General features: G+C 37.1%; 1 protein-coding gene across 6 annotated transcripts in view; it reads right to left on the bottom strand.

The window, feature by feature from the left end:
* Positions 1-18412, bottom strand: part of SLC24A2 (solute carrier family 24 member 2) — a 135861-nt gene that overhangs the window by 76541 nt on the left and 40908 nt on the right. For all 6 annotated transcript variants that reach the window (XM_054004222.1, XM_054004217.1, XM_054004219.1 and 3 more), the window contains exons 3-4: positions 5291-5329; positions 4161-4269 (exon numbers count right to left, since the gene is read on the bottom strand). In XM_054004222.1, coding sequence (XP_053860197.1) covers positions 4161-4269; positions 5291-5329 — 148 coding nt within the window. The remainder of the gene's footprint in view (positions 1-4160; positions 4270-5290; positions 5330-18412) is intronic.

Raw genomic sequence — 18412 nt, 5'->3', positions numbered from 1 at the left:
GAATGCAACAGTGAATTTTATTACTGATTTAAAGAGAAAGAAAAGCTGGATCTCTCAGCAACAGTGCAAAAATTAGAAATGTAACTTCTAGAGGCAATATTAGGTCTAGAAGCCCTCAAGAATCAAGCACAGAGCTCACAGACTTTAGCCGCGCTTTTCCAGCCACCGAAAACATAGATCACTTGGCTGTGGCAGCTGCAGTGTTGCTGGTGTCTGATCTGGAAGTGATCTGACTAATGGAGCCAGCAGTCCAGAAAGACAGCAGGTCGTGAAGAAGACATCTTATGGAAGAAGACTGAAAGAAGGTGGGTGCAGGTGAGAGAGATCCAGTATGAGAAAGGCCAAGAAGTAAATGCTAGAAAAATGCAGAGAAAGGAAATGCAACAAGGAGGAGGAAGATGTAAGGAGTATGCCCAAGTGCAGGGGCTGCCAGAGTCCCTGTGTATATGTTAGCTTTGATAGACACCTTTCAAACTTTTTTTTTTATTTGAGAGTGGCACTTTTTAATGCTTTCATAAATTGTTCTTTTTCTGCACATCCAACAAATTCAGCAAATGATGCAATGTTTTTGACCTATTGATCTAAGTCATCATCTGACAGAAATACTGAGGAAATTTAAGCTGACTAAAGTAAGAATGAAAAAATTTTATAACATCTTTCTGCTATTTCTTTGAGTCTGATCCATACTTGCATCAAATGATTTGGAAGAAACCCTTTAGCCTCACAGGTCATGCAGCAGGTCCATCATCATTCATTACATGAGTGCAGCAGAGCTGATTTTCTTTGCTTACACAAAAGTCAAAACTGTTGAGTTTTTTTTGGTAGAGGAAAGGACATGTAAATTGGAGAGAGCCACATGGGTCAAAGAAGGCACCAGGTACTCCTTTACATTTCTACATCTCCCCATATAATGGGTTTATAGAGCAAAGGACTGATTTCTCAGACACTTTTAATAAATACTATTTCTTTCAATTTGTAACAATTAAATGTTATCAGTTTAAAAATTACTTAGCTGGCATGGTAAAAGACTCTTAAAATAAAGATGATGCACTGATTTGTTTCTTCAATGTCATTATACTCAGATTAAAACACAAAATGATGGGGAGAATTTGGTCAGTAAAATTCATACAGATCCAAGTAGATAATTAATATTGTATATAGTAGGTACGCACAACCATTTTCACACATAGATTTTAAGTGCATGTAAGATTAAAATACAACAACATGCAAATGTATTAACTAGTATTACCTGCCTCAACCTGACACAGTATTTACATAAAATGAAATTTTTCTTTCATGGAAGTTTGCAGAATGAATATTAAATAATTAATACAGATATTCAAAAGCTTAAAATCTCCAAAAACAACATGAGTGTGTTCGGTGGAGAGATCCAGTACTCCTCATGTTTGCCCTTCAAACTGCCTGCTGTGCAAAAGATCTTGAAAGCCAAGTCTGTGTATAAATGAGGTGGTGCCTCAGAAAAGGTTAATAATGCATGACAGAAACATGGATGCATTTTTCTCAGATTTTTCCTACAGTCATAAGTCTGCTTATAAAAAGCTAAAACCAGAGTTCCAAATGCAAAAACAAGTGATTGAATGAATTGCACTTTCATGCTCTCATGAACTAAAATTTGAATTCTGTAAAGTCAGCAAAAGCTTGAAATACTGGCTTCTTTATATATACCAACTTAAATATCTGCACATACATAAGCTATTTTCCAGCAGTTTTTTGGCCATTTCTTCATGGAAGTTTTGCATTAAAATACAGGGTTTACTTTAAATGTAGGTAGATTTTTCCCCCTTTGTAAATTTAACTCAATGTGCTAGTTTTAATGAAACATCCAGGTAATGAAATGGCTGCTGCCTTGCACTTACTTGAAGGCAGCAATATATTTCTATTCCAGTTTTTTTAAAGCATATTACTTCCAGGACAAATGTAAGATGTTGGAACGGAAAAAATCTGCAAACAGTGAAGTACTACATGGAAAAAAACCCTGAAGAAAATGTTACTGGATTACTTTAAGTAAGATTTACGCATTGCAAACATCTCTATCAATCCAAAATCAATCGTTTCAATTGTATCAATCTTTTCACTGACATAATGAAAACAGAATTGAGTTACTTGACAAACTTAATTATAAGTAATACCTGCTGGTCAGAAGTGTAGGGCTTTTGTTTCTCTCAAGATAAATTTCAGATTTGTAAGAGGCCATCTGAATCCCCCCTCATTCTCCTTTTGTCTTTCAATTGCCACGAGGACAAATCCCTTCCCCCCACTACAGTTCCAGCTTGGAGGGAGCGGCAGTGCAGGTGCGACTGCTGTACCGTTATGTTACCTGTTCCGAACAAGGCCTGGCAAGAACTTGGCAAGGAGTTGGCAAGGACCTGGCATGGACCCAGCAAGGAATGGCCTGCTGCATATTCACCCACTCTCCTCTTTTAAGCCAAATGAACTTTTGGGGTGACTCTAGTGGTGTCTCACTGAAGACCCCTCATCTGCCTCGTTACCCCTGTGACTGACGGACGGAGATCAAAAACCCTCCTCCTAAAGGACTGAGACTGAGACTGAGACCCCTACCACAGGGAGTGGGGAAAACCACTAATGACATGACCTGTTCTTCTTCAGTGATTCCAATGGACTTATTCTTCATTGTGTTCGTCCTGCGTTGGTGGTTTCAGTGGACTCACCTGTTCCCCTGCAGCAACTTCAATAGACTCTCATTGTCCTGCATGTTCCCCCCTCTTTCCTCTGTGGACTACAACTGAACCCCTGAGTTGACCAGAACTTCAGAGACTCCCCCAACACGACAAGACGGATCCCCATCATCAGGACCAGTGAGGATCTCACCTGTGTTGGTAGCTACTCCCAAACCCCTCTTCTCTCTCTCTCTATTCTTTTTTATCTCCTTTCTGACCCCACTATCGCATTTAATGTTTTGGCCCCTGATAAAGGTGCATTTGTTGTGATTAACTGATAGTCCCTTGTTGTTTGCCTTTTTGCACTTTTGGGATCAGTGAAAAGAACCATCACGACACCTCCCAACAAGCAGATCGTGACAAGATTTCAAAGCTCTTTTGCCCTTCACTGTCGTGAAGGGGGAAGCCTCTGAATCACACTACACAGTGCAAGCTTACTACAGCAGAAAAATAGGCAGGTCTGAACACTGAACAAGTTATGTATGGGAAACAAGTGAAATAAGCTTGAGCAATGGAAAAATACCTGAGAAATGATATTTTTCTCAATTTACATTAGGTTTAAATTGTGCTCCAGTCAACAATTCTAGCTTTCTTGTACTCTTCAATTTGTCATGTATGCTCATGTGAAGTGCTATATACAGTTTTTGGTCACTGAAGTTTGAAAAGTCAGCCAGTAATATTTTAGCTCTCTTTAGAACATCCTTAGTCCTTCACAAGTGCTATTTCTCAAGTCAATTATTACTACAGCAAGAGAAGTTCTACTGACACACAGACATTGAATAACACATGGGCTTGAATTTTTTGGTTCTTCTACTAGAATCTGAGAGTCAGATCACCCCACAGTTACAAAGCCAATATGGTTTTCCTGCAAGCTTCTCAGATCAAAGCAGTGGTCTTCTTGCTAATTTGTCAAAGAAACGCCACACTTCAATAAAGCAAATAAACTGTTTACATACATGTAACGCAGAGGTACCTTGGCTGCATTTTTATTAATGTCAGCATTAAACAACCTGAAGTCAAATAAACAGAATCTCATTCTTTTCTACAGTGCACATGACAAATTATCCACCATTGTGACATTTTTTAAAAATAAAATCAAAACCAGAGAGGAAACCAAACAAAAATCTTTATGAAAGTACAGGATGATACAGTTTGTGTAGCTTTTACGTTGCTGCTGGAGCCAGAAGAGAAGAGAATCAGTACTTATGCATCGACCAAGTGACCTGTTTTAGTTTCACTGTAATGAATACATTTCCTAAGTTGAAAGTCTTGGTGGGAGTATGTATATCACACTATAAAAGTTAAGAGTTCTCTTAGAAAATCCAGACACATTCAGAAAAGACTGATGAAAGCAAGAGAAATGAAAAAAAACAGTTTCATGAAGGAAAAGAAAAATAAAGCATTTGTTTACTTTTGTATCAGGAAAGCAAAAAAAAAAAAAAAAGAAATTAATAGGCATACCTTCGGCAAGTGGGTCAAGTGTGTGAATCATGAGCTGGAAGATGCTGTTCCTCATTAGACTGTTGTGGAGAGATGCGGAGCTTCCTCCCCGCTGGAGACGTGGCTTGGTCTAGGGTAAAAAATACAGTGAAGAATTTAGGGTATTTTTGGTGTTTGTGTGGAATGATGTCTGAAACAATATGAATTAATCTCACAGCTCACTGCACAATGAAACATTTTGAACTATTGCCTATAGCAGGGTATGTTAAGCTACAAACTTTATCACCCATTGCCATTAACTATAGACAATTTCTTTGGAGGGGATGGATTGTCAGAACAGCCATTAGTCTCCCAGACTCAGGAAAAAAACATGGCAAAAAGAATCCTTCTTTGTGAAAACTCATAAAATGCTAAGAAAATGAAAACCTTATACTTGCATCAGGAAGAACTAATAATTTCTTTATTTGTAGAACCTTTTGCTTGAATCCCTGAAGTAAGTTACAATTTTTATTACTTCAGTACATCGTTAATATGTGTATGATCAAAACTATGGAGAAAAAGGGCAGACAGTAGTACTCTTTTTCAATGGCACTCAGTCAGAAATATGCTCCTCGCTTTGGCTAAAGTCTCATGGCAAAAAGAGATTGAAAGTGTGGTAAGGCAGTACAGACATCTACAGTAATGAATCTAATGTACAAGCATCTTTTGCATGCTTGTAAATAAATACAAAACATACTCTGAGATTCTGTTCCCCATGCAATTGTCTAGTACAATAATCAATGCACTGTATATATCTCACAGAGTAACACTGTTTTGTAGCTGTTTGTTTCAATAAAAAGGATAGTGAGACCCAACAGACTACTGACTAGAAAGACCCTAAAATCCAATTAGAAAGAAAATAATATTTGGCAATAATACGTGGATTAATCTTTGGTGTCATACGCATATAAAGTGATAAATTATAGAAACCAATAAAGAAGATTAATTCACTGCTTTATGTTTGGAAATAAATTATTTAAACTCTATAGCAGTATAGGAAGAGAAAGAAATCCCAGCAATTTAGAAAAATGTTGATGCGTGGCAAACTAATGTAAGGCTTGCCTCACCACCCTCCTGAGAAACAAATACTCAGATGCATAATTGCTGCCTACCGTCAATGTTTGGTCATCCTTGTCTCCAGCATTAGGTGACTGCATGAATGGGAAAAAGAACAAAAAGAAGTGTCAGATGCAGCACACAGGGAGTGGAAAGACAGTAGAGCATCACACATGTTTGATCCTATGAATTTTGTTGTGATAGATTTTTGAACCACTCAAGGCATCCTACTGATCAAGTAAATCAGAGTAAATTCACACTGCAATGTGCAAGCGCCTTTTGCTCTTGTCAGTTTCTTGGGCAGGAACTGGTGTCATTTTGGGCCTGGCACAGCAGCTGGGCTGCAGATCACAATGTTCACATCATACAAATTACCCAGGGAGGCAAATTCCCTGCACGGGAACCAGTTTGAGAGAGTGAAGATAGAAGACTAAGGGCAACAAGAAACTCAGGAACTGTTCCACAAAAAGCCTAAAAAGAATAACCTTCGTATTTTGCAGGAAGAGACTAGGCAAGGAAATGAAAAAACGTGTTTCAGTTTACCATTCCCTACAAATTACCATTTAGCTCTGATTAAGGGCAACCAACATGGCACACACTACCCTGCCATGAAGGAAAATGAGACTCTGAATGGATCTTAAATTATTTTCTCCATCTCAAAGACTTTTTAGTGCTATGTAATACACAGAAAAAAAAAAAAAAATTACATCACAACTGTTCTACGGAACAATCTCTCCCATTCAGCGAAAGACAGTTTTTGGACACACATCAACTGTAATTTTTTGGACACGCCTTTTGGGTTAACTAACTTTGAAGGTTAAGTGGAAGGCAAGCAGCCATGAACAAACGCTGATGACAGAGCAAATCCTCTATGTTCCATAATAAATACAAGAATAATGAAAACCAAACTCCTTGTCAAAAATGTACTGCTACAGCTCTGACTATTAACTCAAAGAAAAGATAATCAGACAACAAAAACATCTTTGTTCTAGTAAAGAAACTTTATGTTCTATTGAAGTTTTATGCTCTATTGAAGAAAACTATCACAAAAAGAACTTTGAAAGGAATAAAAAAAAAAGGAAACAAAAAGAAAATACAAGATCTGTGTTCTAAAATGTAATTTTAAAAGTAAATGCATCTCAGAAAATGTTGGCTTAATGTGTATGTATATATGGTTATATGTTATGCATATTCATGAATTTCACATACAAACGCACAAAAATTAGCAAATCCACAATTTATATGTGAGTATTTTGAGGGACCTTCACGGGAAAAAAATCCATCTCACAGCAAAATTTGCAAGCAAGCAAAAAGGACAAGCTGGGAAAGGCTTTTATTGTCTCCAAAAAAAAGCAGTTTAGGGTAGTTGAGTCCTAAGGATCAGTGGGTATAGTTGTAGAAGTAAACTCTGTGATAGATGGATAAATGTGTAAACTGGAACTTGATTAGAAGTTCAAAAAATGTATTATTTGGAACTTTGATTTTCTGAAGATAGGAAATCCATTTTTTAATTTTTAATATTGAAAGAAATGAGAATGTATAATTGATGAAACTGAGTACATTGTACTTTCTACCTGATAAAGGTCTGAAGACTATCACTTTTCAAAATTTCATGTTGAATGAAACACTTCTCATTTATTTGAAAAAGAATGAGATGAAGCTAAATGAATGCATAAAAACAGCTAGTTGATAACTTGCACCACATATTCAATTAGTAAAAGATAATTATATAAAAAAGGAAAAGAATAATGAAACACATTTTCCATATGCATTAAGGAAACAGAAGTGTGAAATAATTTAATTATTTGCCAATACAAATTGGGGCATACACCATGAAATGGATTTTTAAAATTATTTTTTTCCACACATGATTAGCCATGCTAATTGTTTCTCAGTTTAACTTGCCAGTCAAGTCATATTCTAGCAGAAATATTCAGGAGAATTTCAAAAACAGGAATGTAAACAATTGTTTGACATTCTGGTGACACTAAATACTTCTATTTCCTAGATTATATCCTGGAGTAATAATAAAAAACCACATCTTTCAATAGTGTCTTAAACTATGGCAGTGAAAAATTCAGTTGTGTTGCTGTTTACAGTATTGAATGGCAATTTTGTCCAAACTAGGATGGAAAATTAAACTCTTTTACCGTTGGCAAAAAGAACCCTTCTTTGAACTTTGAAGTTTTGAATATGGTCTTTGCTATTTAGCTTTGGTATCATTCACTGCATGGGAAAGTATTTTAAAGTATCATTTTTCCCTTGCAGAAACATTGAGTATTCAGGCATTTTATGCCATCTGCCTTTGAGGCAACACTTAAAAACTGGTGTTTCTTTGCACTGGGAGCGAATGCTGCATTTATGGACACACTCAACAATGATATTTAAAAGAAAATACATGGTTTCTGTAAAGATAGATTTGTTCTTAAATCATAGCAACTGTTGCATGTTAGTTCCCTTAGGATCAGAAAGAGATGAAGGTTCCATGTCTTATACACTACAAATATTTCTGAAGATTTTAGTAGTAAAAATTATCTTTTGCAATTACATGGTTTAATTACTTTAAAACCATGAATTCATTATGATTCTGTAAAGTGAAAAAAAAAAAAAAGCCTTCTAGCATACCTTCTTATTCAAAATATTTGGGGCACAATCCATTATACTGTTTTTATCAGAATTATAAAATGATTAATCATTAGACAGATCACTGCTTTTTTGATAATTCAATGGAGTATTTGTTAGTTCTCCCAAACCCCATGGCAGGACATAAGAATTCGTCCATCCTCCTGACGCCATCAATGATCATGTATTCAAGCTTGCTTCAGGTAAGCTAAAAGTCTTAAAATATTTTGTTTCAGGAAGGATACATTAAAAATGTCTACTTGATATGGAGAAATGTTTTCTGGAGTTTTTTTTTTTAAGTCTCTCTTCCTCAGCGAACTAGGTTCACCAGTGATTGAGCCTGACAACTTCCTTGCCTTGTTTGGGAACATATGTTGTTGAAAACCAGGCTTCTGAGTAATTCATGCAAGAGGTGATGGCTCACTAAGTGCCTGGTGAGCCTCCCAGTGCTTTCCTTTGACATAAAGGGCATCATGACAGTCAAAGGAGGAGCAGAATCTATAAAAAGCTCTAGGTATTTGACATAGAGCATCCCTGTTAACAAAAGATGGCTACTAACTTGAATCATCTGTTAGACTGTGAAGTCCACAACCAGAATCAGAAAGCTGACTCTCTGCAGCTCAAGCAGTTCTTGCCCTAATTGAAGCTTCCATGTTAAAGTAGCCAGAAACAATCAATGAACTGGACTGCCCATTCTCTTCTCCTAACATGAGAAAAGCAAGTTGTCAAACAAAAGCAAGTAAAAATGTAAAGGGATTTCAACACCCTTTCTGCAGTGTGGGTTCACATCGCTTCTGCTTGATAAATATTTTCCAAATGTAATAATGAAAAGCTGTTAAAAATCAATCAATCAATCAATCAATCAATCAATCAGCTTTTTTGGGAATAATAGCATTTAATGACATTTGTTTGTTTGCAGTGTGGTGCAGTATGGTGTCTTCCATTACTGTATTATATGAGCCCAGACAGAAATTTGCATAATTGCCTCAAGATGCTTTCTAGCCCAGGACTTCTGCTGCTCTCTCTTACGACTGCTTTAGAAAGTGGCATCTGGAAACAGCAATTTTACACCTGGCAGTGAGTCACCACTTTTAAGTTCTCAAGTAAATTATAGAAGATAAGTTTTCTTGGAGCATTTGTCTAGAATTGTCTAATCTTACACTTAAGGTCTGTAGGGTATTTTGTTAGACTGAACTGCAGAAAAATGAGATAGACTTCAAAGCCAGCCACTGAAGTCAATCTAGTTAACCTAAGACAGTTTACCTAATTTCTAAAAACCAGTATCCTAAGGAGCACTAGTAATGCACTTGGAATAGAACTGTTCTGCATTTCTTTGAAATTATATGTTAAGTCAAGTTAAAACATAACTAAAATCCTAGCAACAAATTCAGCTAGGCAGATTTCAAAAATAAGCCTAGTAAGCTTAGTGACAGAACCAAAAAATGAAGCTAATACTTTTATCTAGTTCTCTTAATACATACATCTTTGAATTTTACCAAATTAGAATCCCTTAGAGCTCTTTTCTTTGAATACTCCAAAACAATCCAAAGTTATAATCTTTTACCTACTTGATGGTTGGCTCAAAAGATCAAATCCTAGTGGTCTCAATATGCTTACATAAAAATTCTAGGTATCCATGGAAATAAATATTGACCATCACCACCTGCAGAATCTCTGTGAGGTGCTGCAGTGGGGCCAATACAACTAAACTGAAGGTGACATACCTCATTACTCCACTCTCTAGATTATTTCTGTAGAAAGGTTGTAAGTAGCTGCAAGGGAATACCTCTGTACTCCAGCTATAGTAAACTGATGGGAAGGATTTTAACTTATATGTTACTGCTTAGACATCAATGTCTGAATCCAGACTGTGAATTAGCACTCCATAAAGGACCCTGTATCTTATTTAAAACAGAGGAAGAAAAAGCTTTAGTAACCACTGTACAAAAATATGCTAAAGTTGTTTTTAACTTTGCCTTCTTTTCACCATTCCTTTCCTAAAAGTAAAATGAAATAGGGAGTTTTATCTAAAAAAGCAGATTTCTGTATTACTGAAGAAAGTAAATTTGATTCACAAAACCACATAGAAAATTAACCTGAGGTTGTAAAGTTGCTTTACTCATCAAAATGAAGAATTTATAAAATTAGAGGTTGAACTTCCAAAGACATCAACCTGGACCACCAAAATGGAATATCTAGCTACATTTATAACTGCTTGTTTAGAGGTACCAAGTGTGAAAGCTGTAGCTCTGGAACAAGCAAAATGGCTTTGTTATTTCAGATCAGTTGTCTCTTTTATGCCAGTCTATTCATGCAATTACTCAATGTGCATAAACATAGTGAATCCTCATAAATGTTCAGGAGAGATGCATCTTAGGTGATTCGAGCAGTGACAAATACATGGTGTAAGCTATCAGCTTGTAAATCACATGCTAAAGTTAGGTCAACTGTTTTAATTCCAGATATCTGTGCATGCCACTGTGTGAAATAAGGCTCTTCTAGTCAGACTGTATAACCAATTACATAGTATTTAGTTACTCATCATGTGTAAGGAATAGTCTGCCCCATGTCTCTTACCTTCTCTGAACTTGCTTAAAGTCAGGTATCTTTGGCTTAGGGTGGCAATGTAATAGCTCAAGCTTAAAGACTTCATGAGTTTTTAATCCCCTTAGTGTCAAAAGTAATTATGCAGTTTTAAGTTGTCCCTCTTATCCTCATTTCAAGACTTACTAATGAAGTCACCTTTTGCTATTTTCGAGTCAAATAATTTAGCACCACAGCTCTGTATGTCTATGTAACTTTCAGGAGGGCAAAATAATCGATAAACAAACAAACAAATAAATAAACAAACCTAGGTACTTAGCAGTCATTAGATACACATGCACAAAACATGTGTTCACAAGTGACAGTTTAAGTACTTCAGTATGGATTTATGTGGATAACTTTAAAATACGTGGATTTAAAGTCTTTAATATGCTGCTACTTCATCAACAACATTACATGAGAAAGCATAAGTGAGTGCATTAGTATAAGTTCTCGAAACTCAAGAAATTTTGGAAGTAAAATCACCTAAAAAACAAGAAGCAAAATATAAGGTGGGGACTGGGAAGGTTTTAGTCCAAACTGCAACTACACCATAGAGACCACTGACAGGAAACACTTGCTCTTCATTTCTTGTAACTCAATCAAACACGAGTGGCTTAATAAGAAGCAAGCAAAAAAAGCATTTCCTGGTACTTCTCCTTGCCTAAATGCACAAAGGATCTGCTACAGATAATGGAGGTTTCAGAGTTCTCCTTAGAAGTGGTCATAATAATTCCCAGAGGGGAAATAGACAAATCTCAACTGTGGCTGTTGCTATGCTGATTTGCAGTTCCTGAATAAATTTCACTGCAGTCAGTTGGCTGTATACTGCAGAGGATTCATCACATGGGCAAAAAGGCTGCAGTTTCACTGCCTTTCCACCTCCAGCACCCTGGAGATCCTGAAGGACAGCTCCAGCTGCAGAGAAGAAACCAGCCTACACAGCCTATAGGGAGGAAATGCTGAATAAACACATCCTCAGCTGCCCTCATCATGTCCCTCTTCCACCAAGATCTGCTCACTTCTCTCATCTTATTTCACAGCTGCCTTACCCCTCCAGGCAACTTTTTTGTTACCACGATCTCCACTGACTTTATTGTCAGTTGGCAGAAATGCCTAATCGAACTCTCCGGATAGTGGATGCAGGAAGAATATAAGAAAATGTGTGAGGGGCATGTACAATAATGAATGATATTGGGAAAATTAGCTGAGTATCGCTGACAGTGGATGTTTCCCACCGTGCTAGAAAGGGACAGAGAATAGAATGTAGAACACTGGCCAAAGGGAAAGTCTTGGCTAACCTGTGGGACTGCCTTTTACATGAAACAGTAATAACATTAAAAGTGGTCTAATTCACACATTAAAAAAAAAAAAAAAGAGAGAGTGGGTCGAAAGGAAATCATCGCTAATACAGTTGGTATTGAGGTACAAACATTCCAAATAACTGTGTTTCCAAACATAAAATCATTGTCCCTGGGAGCATGATGGCAGCTATGGGCTGCAGGAACATGGGTATCAGTTTTACACCAGTGTAACAGGCAGAATCTAGCAGTCAGCTTCTGTTCCTCCATTTCCTCATTTGTTAACTAGGAATAGAGACACTGTTTGTAAAGAACTTTTTTCTTATTGAGATGGCTGTTTGCTTTGGGGGCAGGTTACTGGGTATGACTGCCCCCTCTACAGAAATTAACTGTGCTCATTTGGGTTTTGCATCTCCTGCTGAGCACAACATAGAGGTTCATTTCAATAAGCTACAAAGCAAATCTTCTTTGAGAGCAATGTCTCCAATAGCTATAGGTAAAGCTATATTTCATCTACAAATTTCATCTACAACCATAAAATAAAACAAAAGAGTTTTCTTCAGATTAGGAGAAGAAAAAAGAGGACTACTCTGCTTACACCTGCTCTTAACTATTTTTCTACAGTGTTCTGCTTGGCATTAAGATGAAAGAGATCTAAGATTTGTAACTCTGAAATTAAGAGCATCCCTGTGTGCTGGGATTCTAGAGACCAACAGACATGTTCTGGACAATCTGCAGTATGCACGAGCCAGGTTACTTTTAACTCTTTCAGAGCTAAGAGATGAAACTGAGGCAGAAAGACCTAAATGACACTGTTCTTCCTAAACAAAGGGTTACAACATTCAGACCTTAAATCAGACCTCCCCCATTTTGGCTCTCAGTGACCAGATAATTAGAGAAATTGTGTCCTTTATGACATAACTGAGGATAGATAGAAAATCTTTGTGCTCACCTTCCTTCATCAGTGCTATTTTACGCTGCCTTTTACACTATTGATTTGTCCCTACAATTATGAACCAGATGCCTGCAGGGAAATCATTGCCAGTGTCTCTGTTGCTCTTCCCTGCAAAGTCTGGTCCCCCCAAAACAGCTTCCAATTCATATTTAAGCTAAACGTACAGCTCCAAGGATAATTCCCCTTGTGATGGAAGAGAATAAGGCACTGGGGAAAGCAGATGTGCTGGAGTTAGGAAGGACTTACATGGATGTAATAAGAGACCATAGCTACAGAAAAGCAAGAGAGGATTCATGGTGAGGAGTGAGGGTGGTAGTACTGGTGTTACTGAGGTACAGCTCTTAGCTGTGTTTCATCTCTTTATCCCATTTACAGCCTATGGCAAAAGCATTTTTTCACCTGTAAGCTGTCAGATGAGCTTCATTGCAAAACGTGAAGTTTCTCTGAGACTTTTGCTGAGAAATGCTATTTTGGACACCAGCCAAAATCAGAGTCTGCAAGGTCTTTCAATTAGCAAGACAAGAGAAACTCACAGTAACTCCATCCATCTTTTATATAATTCCCTTCCACTACAATAAAAGTCTGATATCTCTAAGTCTGCAGTCTCTAACTGCAGCAGTCACAAGCACAAGACCGTGCCATTACGCCTAGCTGTAAGCATCCTTTTAGCCATCAGTTACTCCCCAAATGCACAGTCTGTCTCTATCATAAAATCACAGAATCACAGAATATGCTGAGTTGGAAGGCACGCACAGGGATCATAAAGTCCAACTCCTGGCCCTGTACAAGACAGCTCCATAAGTCACACCATGTGCCTGAGAGCACCGTCCAAATACTTCTTGAGCTCTGTCAGGCTGGTGCTATGACCATTTCCCTGAGGAGCTGTTCCATTGCCAAACCACTCTCTGGGTGAAGAACCTGTTCCAAACTAAACCTTCCCTGACACAACTTATGACATTCCCTCAGGTCCTGTACTGGTCACGAGAGAGATGAGATCACTGCCTGGACCTCTGCTTCCTCTTGAGAGGAAGTAGTAGACAGTGATGAGATCTTTTCCTCTCATGATTTTTCCTCCAGAACCTGTGCTTCTTTCATTGTATCTTAGACTTTCCTGGTGCCTTTTCTCCTATCTCATTGGCAGGCATAGCACACAATGCTCATGGAAACCCAGCCCATCAGGAACACTTCTGTTTCAGGGACTGGCACACCTCTGTATCTGAGAGGGATGTTCCTACTGTTTCAGCTATCTGCTTTCAATAAGAAGTGTGGTCATAACCATCTGCACCTAGCAACAAGAGGGCTATTACATCCCACTACTTTCAATATTACCCAGTCCAAACAGTCCTTCTTCAGTGTAAAAGGTACACCAAATTGAAGGATCAGGGAGAGTTTTTAACTAAAACTCTTGCATTGAGTGAAGCCACCCAAGACAGAGGAGATTTGAAATTAAGAGCTGAACTTGCATAGTGAAGCTGGACCCTCATAATGAAATACACTGGATATGAATTCTGTTATGATAAATAAAAACACATTCTGAGCCTTAGTATAGACATTTGTGGATTATGTAATAGCCAGTTCTTGTGGCTATGTTCTAGGTTGGCATATTTTTTGTTGTAACATCCCAAAACAAATCTGTTTCCAGGTAGTGCACATATTGTTGGATCTACAAAAATCTGGTTGCTCCAGGAGGGAACAACCTAGTTCCCTAGGATATGATTTTAACACAATTAAATTAGTCATAAAAAGAAAACACTTAGTTAAGGTAACAGAAATCACTATATGCTTAGCAGTGTTAATCCATCTGGAAGTAATCCATAAACTGGAAAACTCCCATTGCTATGAATCTACATGTTTCTAGTTCAACATTGTTTTGCAATCACTCTGCAAGCATATAAAAATGTCCGTGAGCAATGCACGCATGATTCTTTGCACAATAGTCACCTGAGATTTGGACAATTGCAGTCTATTTCAAGTTAAATTGTCAGTAAACATGGTTCTTTCACGCAGGAGTTTGTGAGTATCCAATCAGGATTTTATGAATTTATTTTTTATTATATGGTCTTTTATTTATTATATGGTCTTCCTATTTATTATATACGTGGTCTTTTACATTAACCTTTTGTGCTTGTAATGCTGACTAAGAGTCAAATGAATAAATGTGTTTGCATCTTGTAGAGTCATCTTTCCATTTGTAAAACAGTGTGTGGACAGAATGAGGATAAACACAGATTAGAACGCCCAAAGTCTGTCTGCCTCCTGTTTGCTTTACAGTAGCTTTGCTGGCAATTTTACAGTAGACATCTCTGTGTATATACATTTTTTATATGCTTCATAAATAGTATGCAGTTAGTGTGCTAACCATGGATATCAATGGTGATACCTGAAGTGTGCTTGTTTTATTAAAATAACTTTTTTCTTTTGGTTCAAATCCATGCTTATTGAAAGAGACAGAATCATCAGATCTGTCACTGTTCAATTCCTGCTAACAGTGTTTTGTTTGCAAACTAAACTTTTCTATTTACAATCACACAAATCTTTTCTCAAACCAATCATGGTTTTCAATAGTTTTCAATATTCTAGTTAAATCTGAATTATCAAAACCTCTGCATTCTGGTTCACAGAGATTACATTACAAAAATTAAGAAGATCAGGTAAGATAATAATCTTAAAAAAACAAACAAACAAGTACGGGGGACACTGCCATATGCCCAACAGATCAAAACAACAACAAAAAAAAACTGGCTCAAAGTCTGATTTCACACCACTTGGAATTAATTTCATGGCATTAGCATAAAACTAAATTAATTGAGACCGGGATCTGATTGTGCATGCAGGAAAAGAGGTGATAGTTATTCCACAGCATGCTAAAAGAAGGTGTTCATCTAATGTAATAGTTCCTGCTGTGTTAGATATAAAGCAAAACCACAGTGAAAATAAAAAACACATTTTGCAATGCAAATTATGGTTTTATTATGATTATAATAAAGTTTATCTGTAGCATGTGCTCCTATTTCAAACCTTTTCCCAGACCTTCCCTGACAAGGGCTTTTGAAGTCATACAGTCAGGCTCTACTTTCACCCTGAAGATTGTCGGAATTTTGCCAGCTCAGCCTGGAGCCTCTCCCAGAAAACAGCCAGATGCAAAAATTTAAAGACTTTGGTGTAGTTTAAAGTCACAAGTGTCTGACACACAACACTGAGAGCTGGGAAAACGGACGGCTCAAGGTTGAGTTATTTACCCTGACAAGCCAGATCAAACTGCATTGATGATCTGGAAAGTTTAACTACTCTAACAAGACCGACTGCCTAAATATTTCTGCAAAAAGCATTTAAGTCACTTCATATCCTACCTATGCTAGTCAACTCTCACAGCAATGGCTGTTTAAAAAAACAATGCACAATTAAAATTGCTCTCCTAAGGCTACAGCAAACTGAGTTGTGCTGGTGTTTCTCCCAGATAAAGGAATGCCCAGCCACTCCTAACTGCAGCATCCAGAGCAGCTTCACACAGCACCAAGCAGTCATGCTGTGGCTCAGCCACGTGCCATACCACTCACTGCTTTCACTCCTGGCCTCCACCACAGTCAGAGTCACAGGCAAGTAAGGACAACCTTATAAACTGCTCTCTGAGCTCATTAAAGGATGGCAAAGCAGGAACTATAACAGGATTCCAACCTTTTCATGTCTCATTTCTAGCTGAAGGCTTGTTCAGGTTGGGTATAAACAAGAGCTGCTCCAGTCTGCTGGATTAGTAATGCCATCTGTGAAAAAAGAACTGCAGAATCGACCTGGGTGATTTTGTTGTATTAACAGAATCTATCACAGCATTTCCAATCCCTACCAATCTTTTGGGCACAGCTAGAGAATAGCAAAGTACATATTTGCATAGGGATGGACTGGTCATTTCACCAAAGACTTTGGACCTAAAAGCCAACATAGAATCAAAGTTTTGGTACACCCTTTGAAAAAACTGCTCTCCAGAATCTTATTGGTTCTGTGGAGAAGCTACATATATTAATTCCACTGATGGAAATAAACTGGCTAACACAACTATACCACCTAAATTTGAAATTGTATATAATACAGAAGAACACATTCTTTGGTTTAGGCCACATGAAATGACATGGTATCTTGGATGACAACAAGTTAAGAGATGGAGAACTAAAACAGACAAAAGTGCTTTCAAGACACAGAAAGTACAAATTTTTTTGTGCCTGAATAAAATGTGCCAGCCACAGAATCAGTGGTGTTTTTCTCTTACCTACCTTCTTATTAAATAAAAGATGAAATTATTGCCTTTATTTTTTTTGTCTAAAAAGTGTTACTTTTCTGCCTTAGAAGCAATCACAGACCCAGGGGCAGGCTAAATTCTAACCACTGATTTTTTGGGGGAAGTAACTGATCTATGTTATTTATCTCTCAGAAACACAGGACAGAAATCTTCCAGAGAAATGTTGGCTAGGTCTTTCCAACCATGACTTCCCAAAGAAGAGTAATCCTGAGATCTATGATTGCATCTTTTTCTATGAAAACCATAGTGATCATGAAACATTTGCTGCACAACTTAATTAAAATTATGCCTTCTGGAACCATGAAGGAATACCCAGCAAAGGGGCCTGTGTATGTCTCTGATGAATGTACTAGACACTGCATATCTTGTAGCTAAGGACAATTAAGTATATCAGAAACCAATAGAACCAGAAGTAGAAATGCTCCAAACAAACAAATCCTAATAATTTTCATCACAAGTTCAGCAAGAAAGAAGTCATGTTACACACAGAATTGTAAAAATTTGATGTGGCAGTGTGGATTATACTTACATAAAACGTATTTAGAAAAAGAAGTTTTTTCCACTGGCATCATAGCACTATGAATTTCCTATAATCACACCCTACTTGCTATTAAATTGAAAGAGATTTAAAGCCTTTGCAGCAAGTCTTTTATTATCAATTTTCATGTAATTCTTCTAAGAGATAATTGGAGCACTATTTTGTTTAATTACTTCAGGCATTTTGTCTCTCAGAATGTGTAGTCCTCTACAGAAAGGAGAATTAGATAATTTCTGCACTTTGTTTTTGTCATGTAGGACCTCACAGTTTATTGTGGTGTCTGCATGCCTCACTTTTGTAGAAAAAAATACATTAGATTTTCTTAATTTATCTTTTCCCTTCTTTCATTAGCTGAAAAAAAATCTTGTTCTCTGATCTAAATTTCATGAAATGTTTTCTCCTGGTGAAAAAAAAAGTATTTAATCGTCTAGGTATTTACTTCCTCTAAATTTGCCCTTATCACTTGTTCAAATTAATGCCAAGTGTCTAACACCTACAAATTCTTCTGATTTCAGAAACTATGAAGGTGAATCTCAGTTTCATTTATAAAATTCTATTTTTGTTGCTTTATCCTTGTAAGGATAACCTTGTAAACATAGATAGCCATAAACTACTTTTTAGGATTAAACAAGTTAAAGTAAGCAAATTTCATTTCTGCATTAAAGGGCTGGCATGGTGGCATAGCGATATGCAAGATAGTAGTCTAGTATACACTGAGAAGGAAACCTTCTTCTTATCCCGTATTTTATATGGGATACATATACACATCTTATATCCCATATTTTTGTATTTATCTCCCCCAAGGAGCCAGCAAAACTTTTCAGCAATAACTGCACCAAGAGCAATGGTTCCTTAAATGGTTATGGATAAAACGTATTGGCTTCTTCA

The sequence above is a fragment of the Vidua macroura genome, chromosome Z (genome assembly GCF_024509145.1).
Source record: "Vidua macroura isolate BioBank_ID:100142 chromosome Z, ASM2450914v1, whole genome shotgun sequence".
Classification (NCBI taxonomy): domain Eukaryota; kingdom Metazoa; phylum Chordata; class Aves; order Passeriformes; family Viduidae; genus Vidua; species Vidua macroura.
This window is presented reverse-complemented; position numbering and strand designations above follow the sequence as displayed.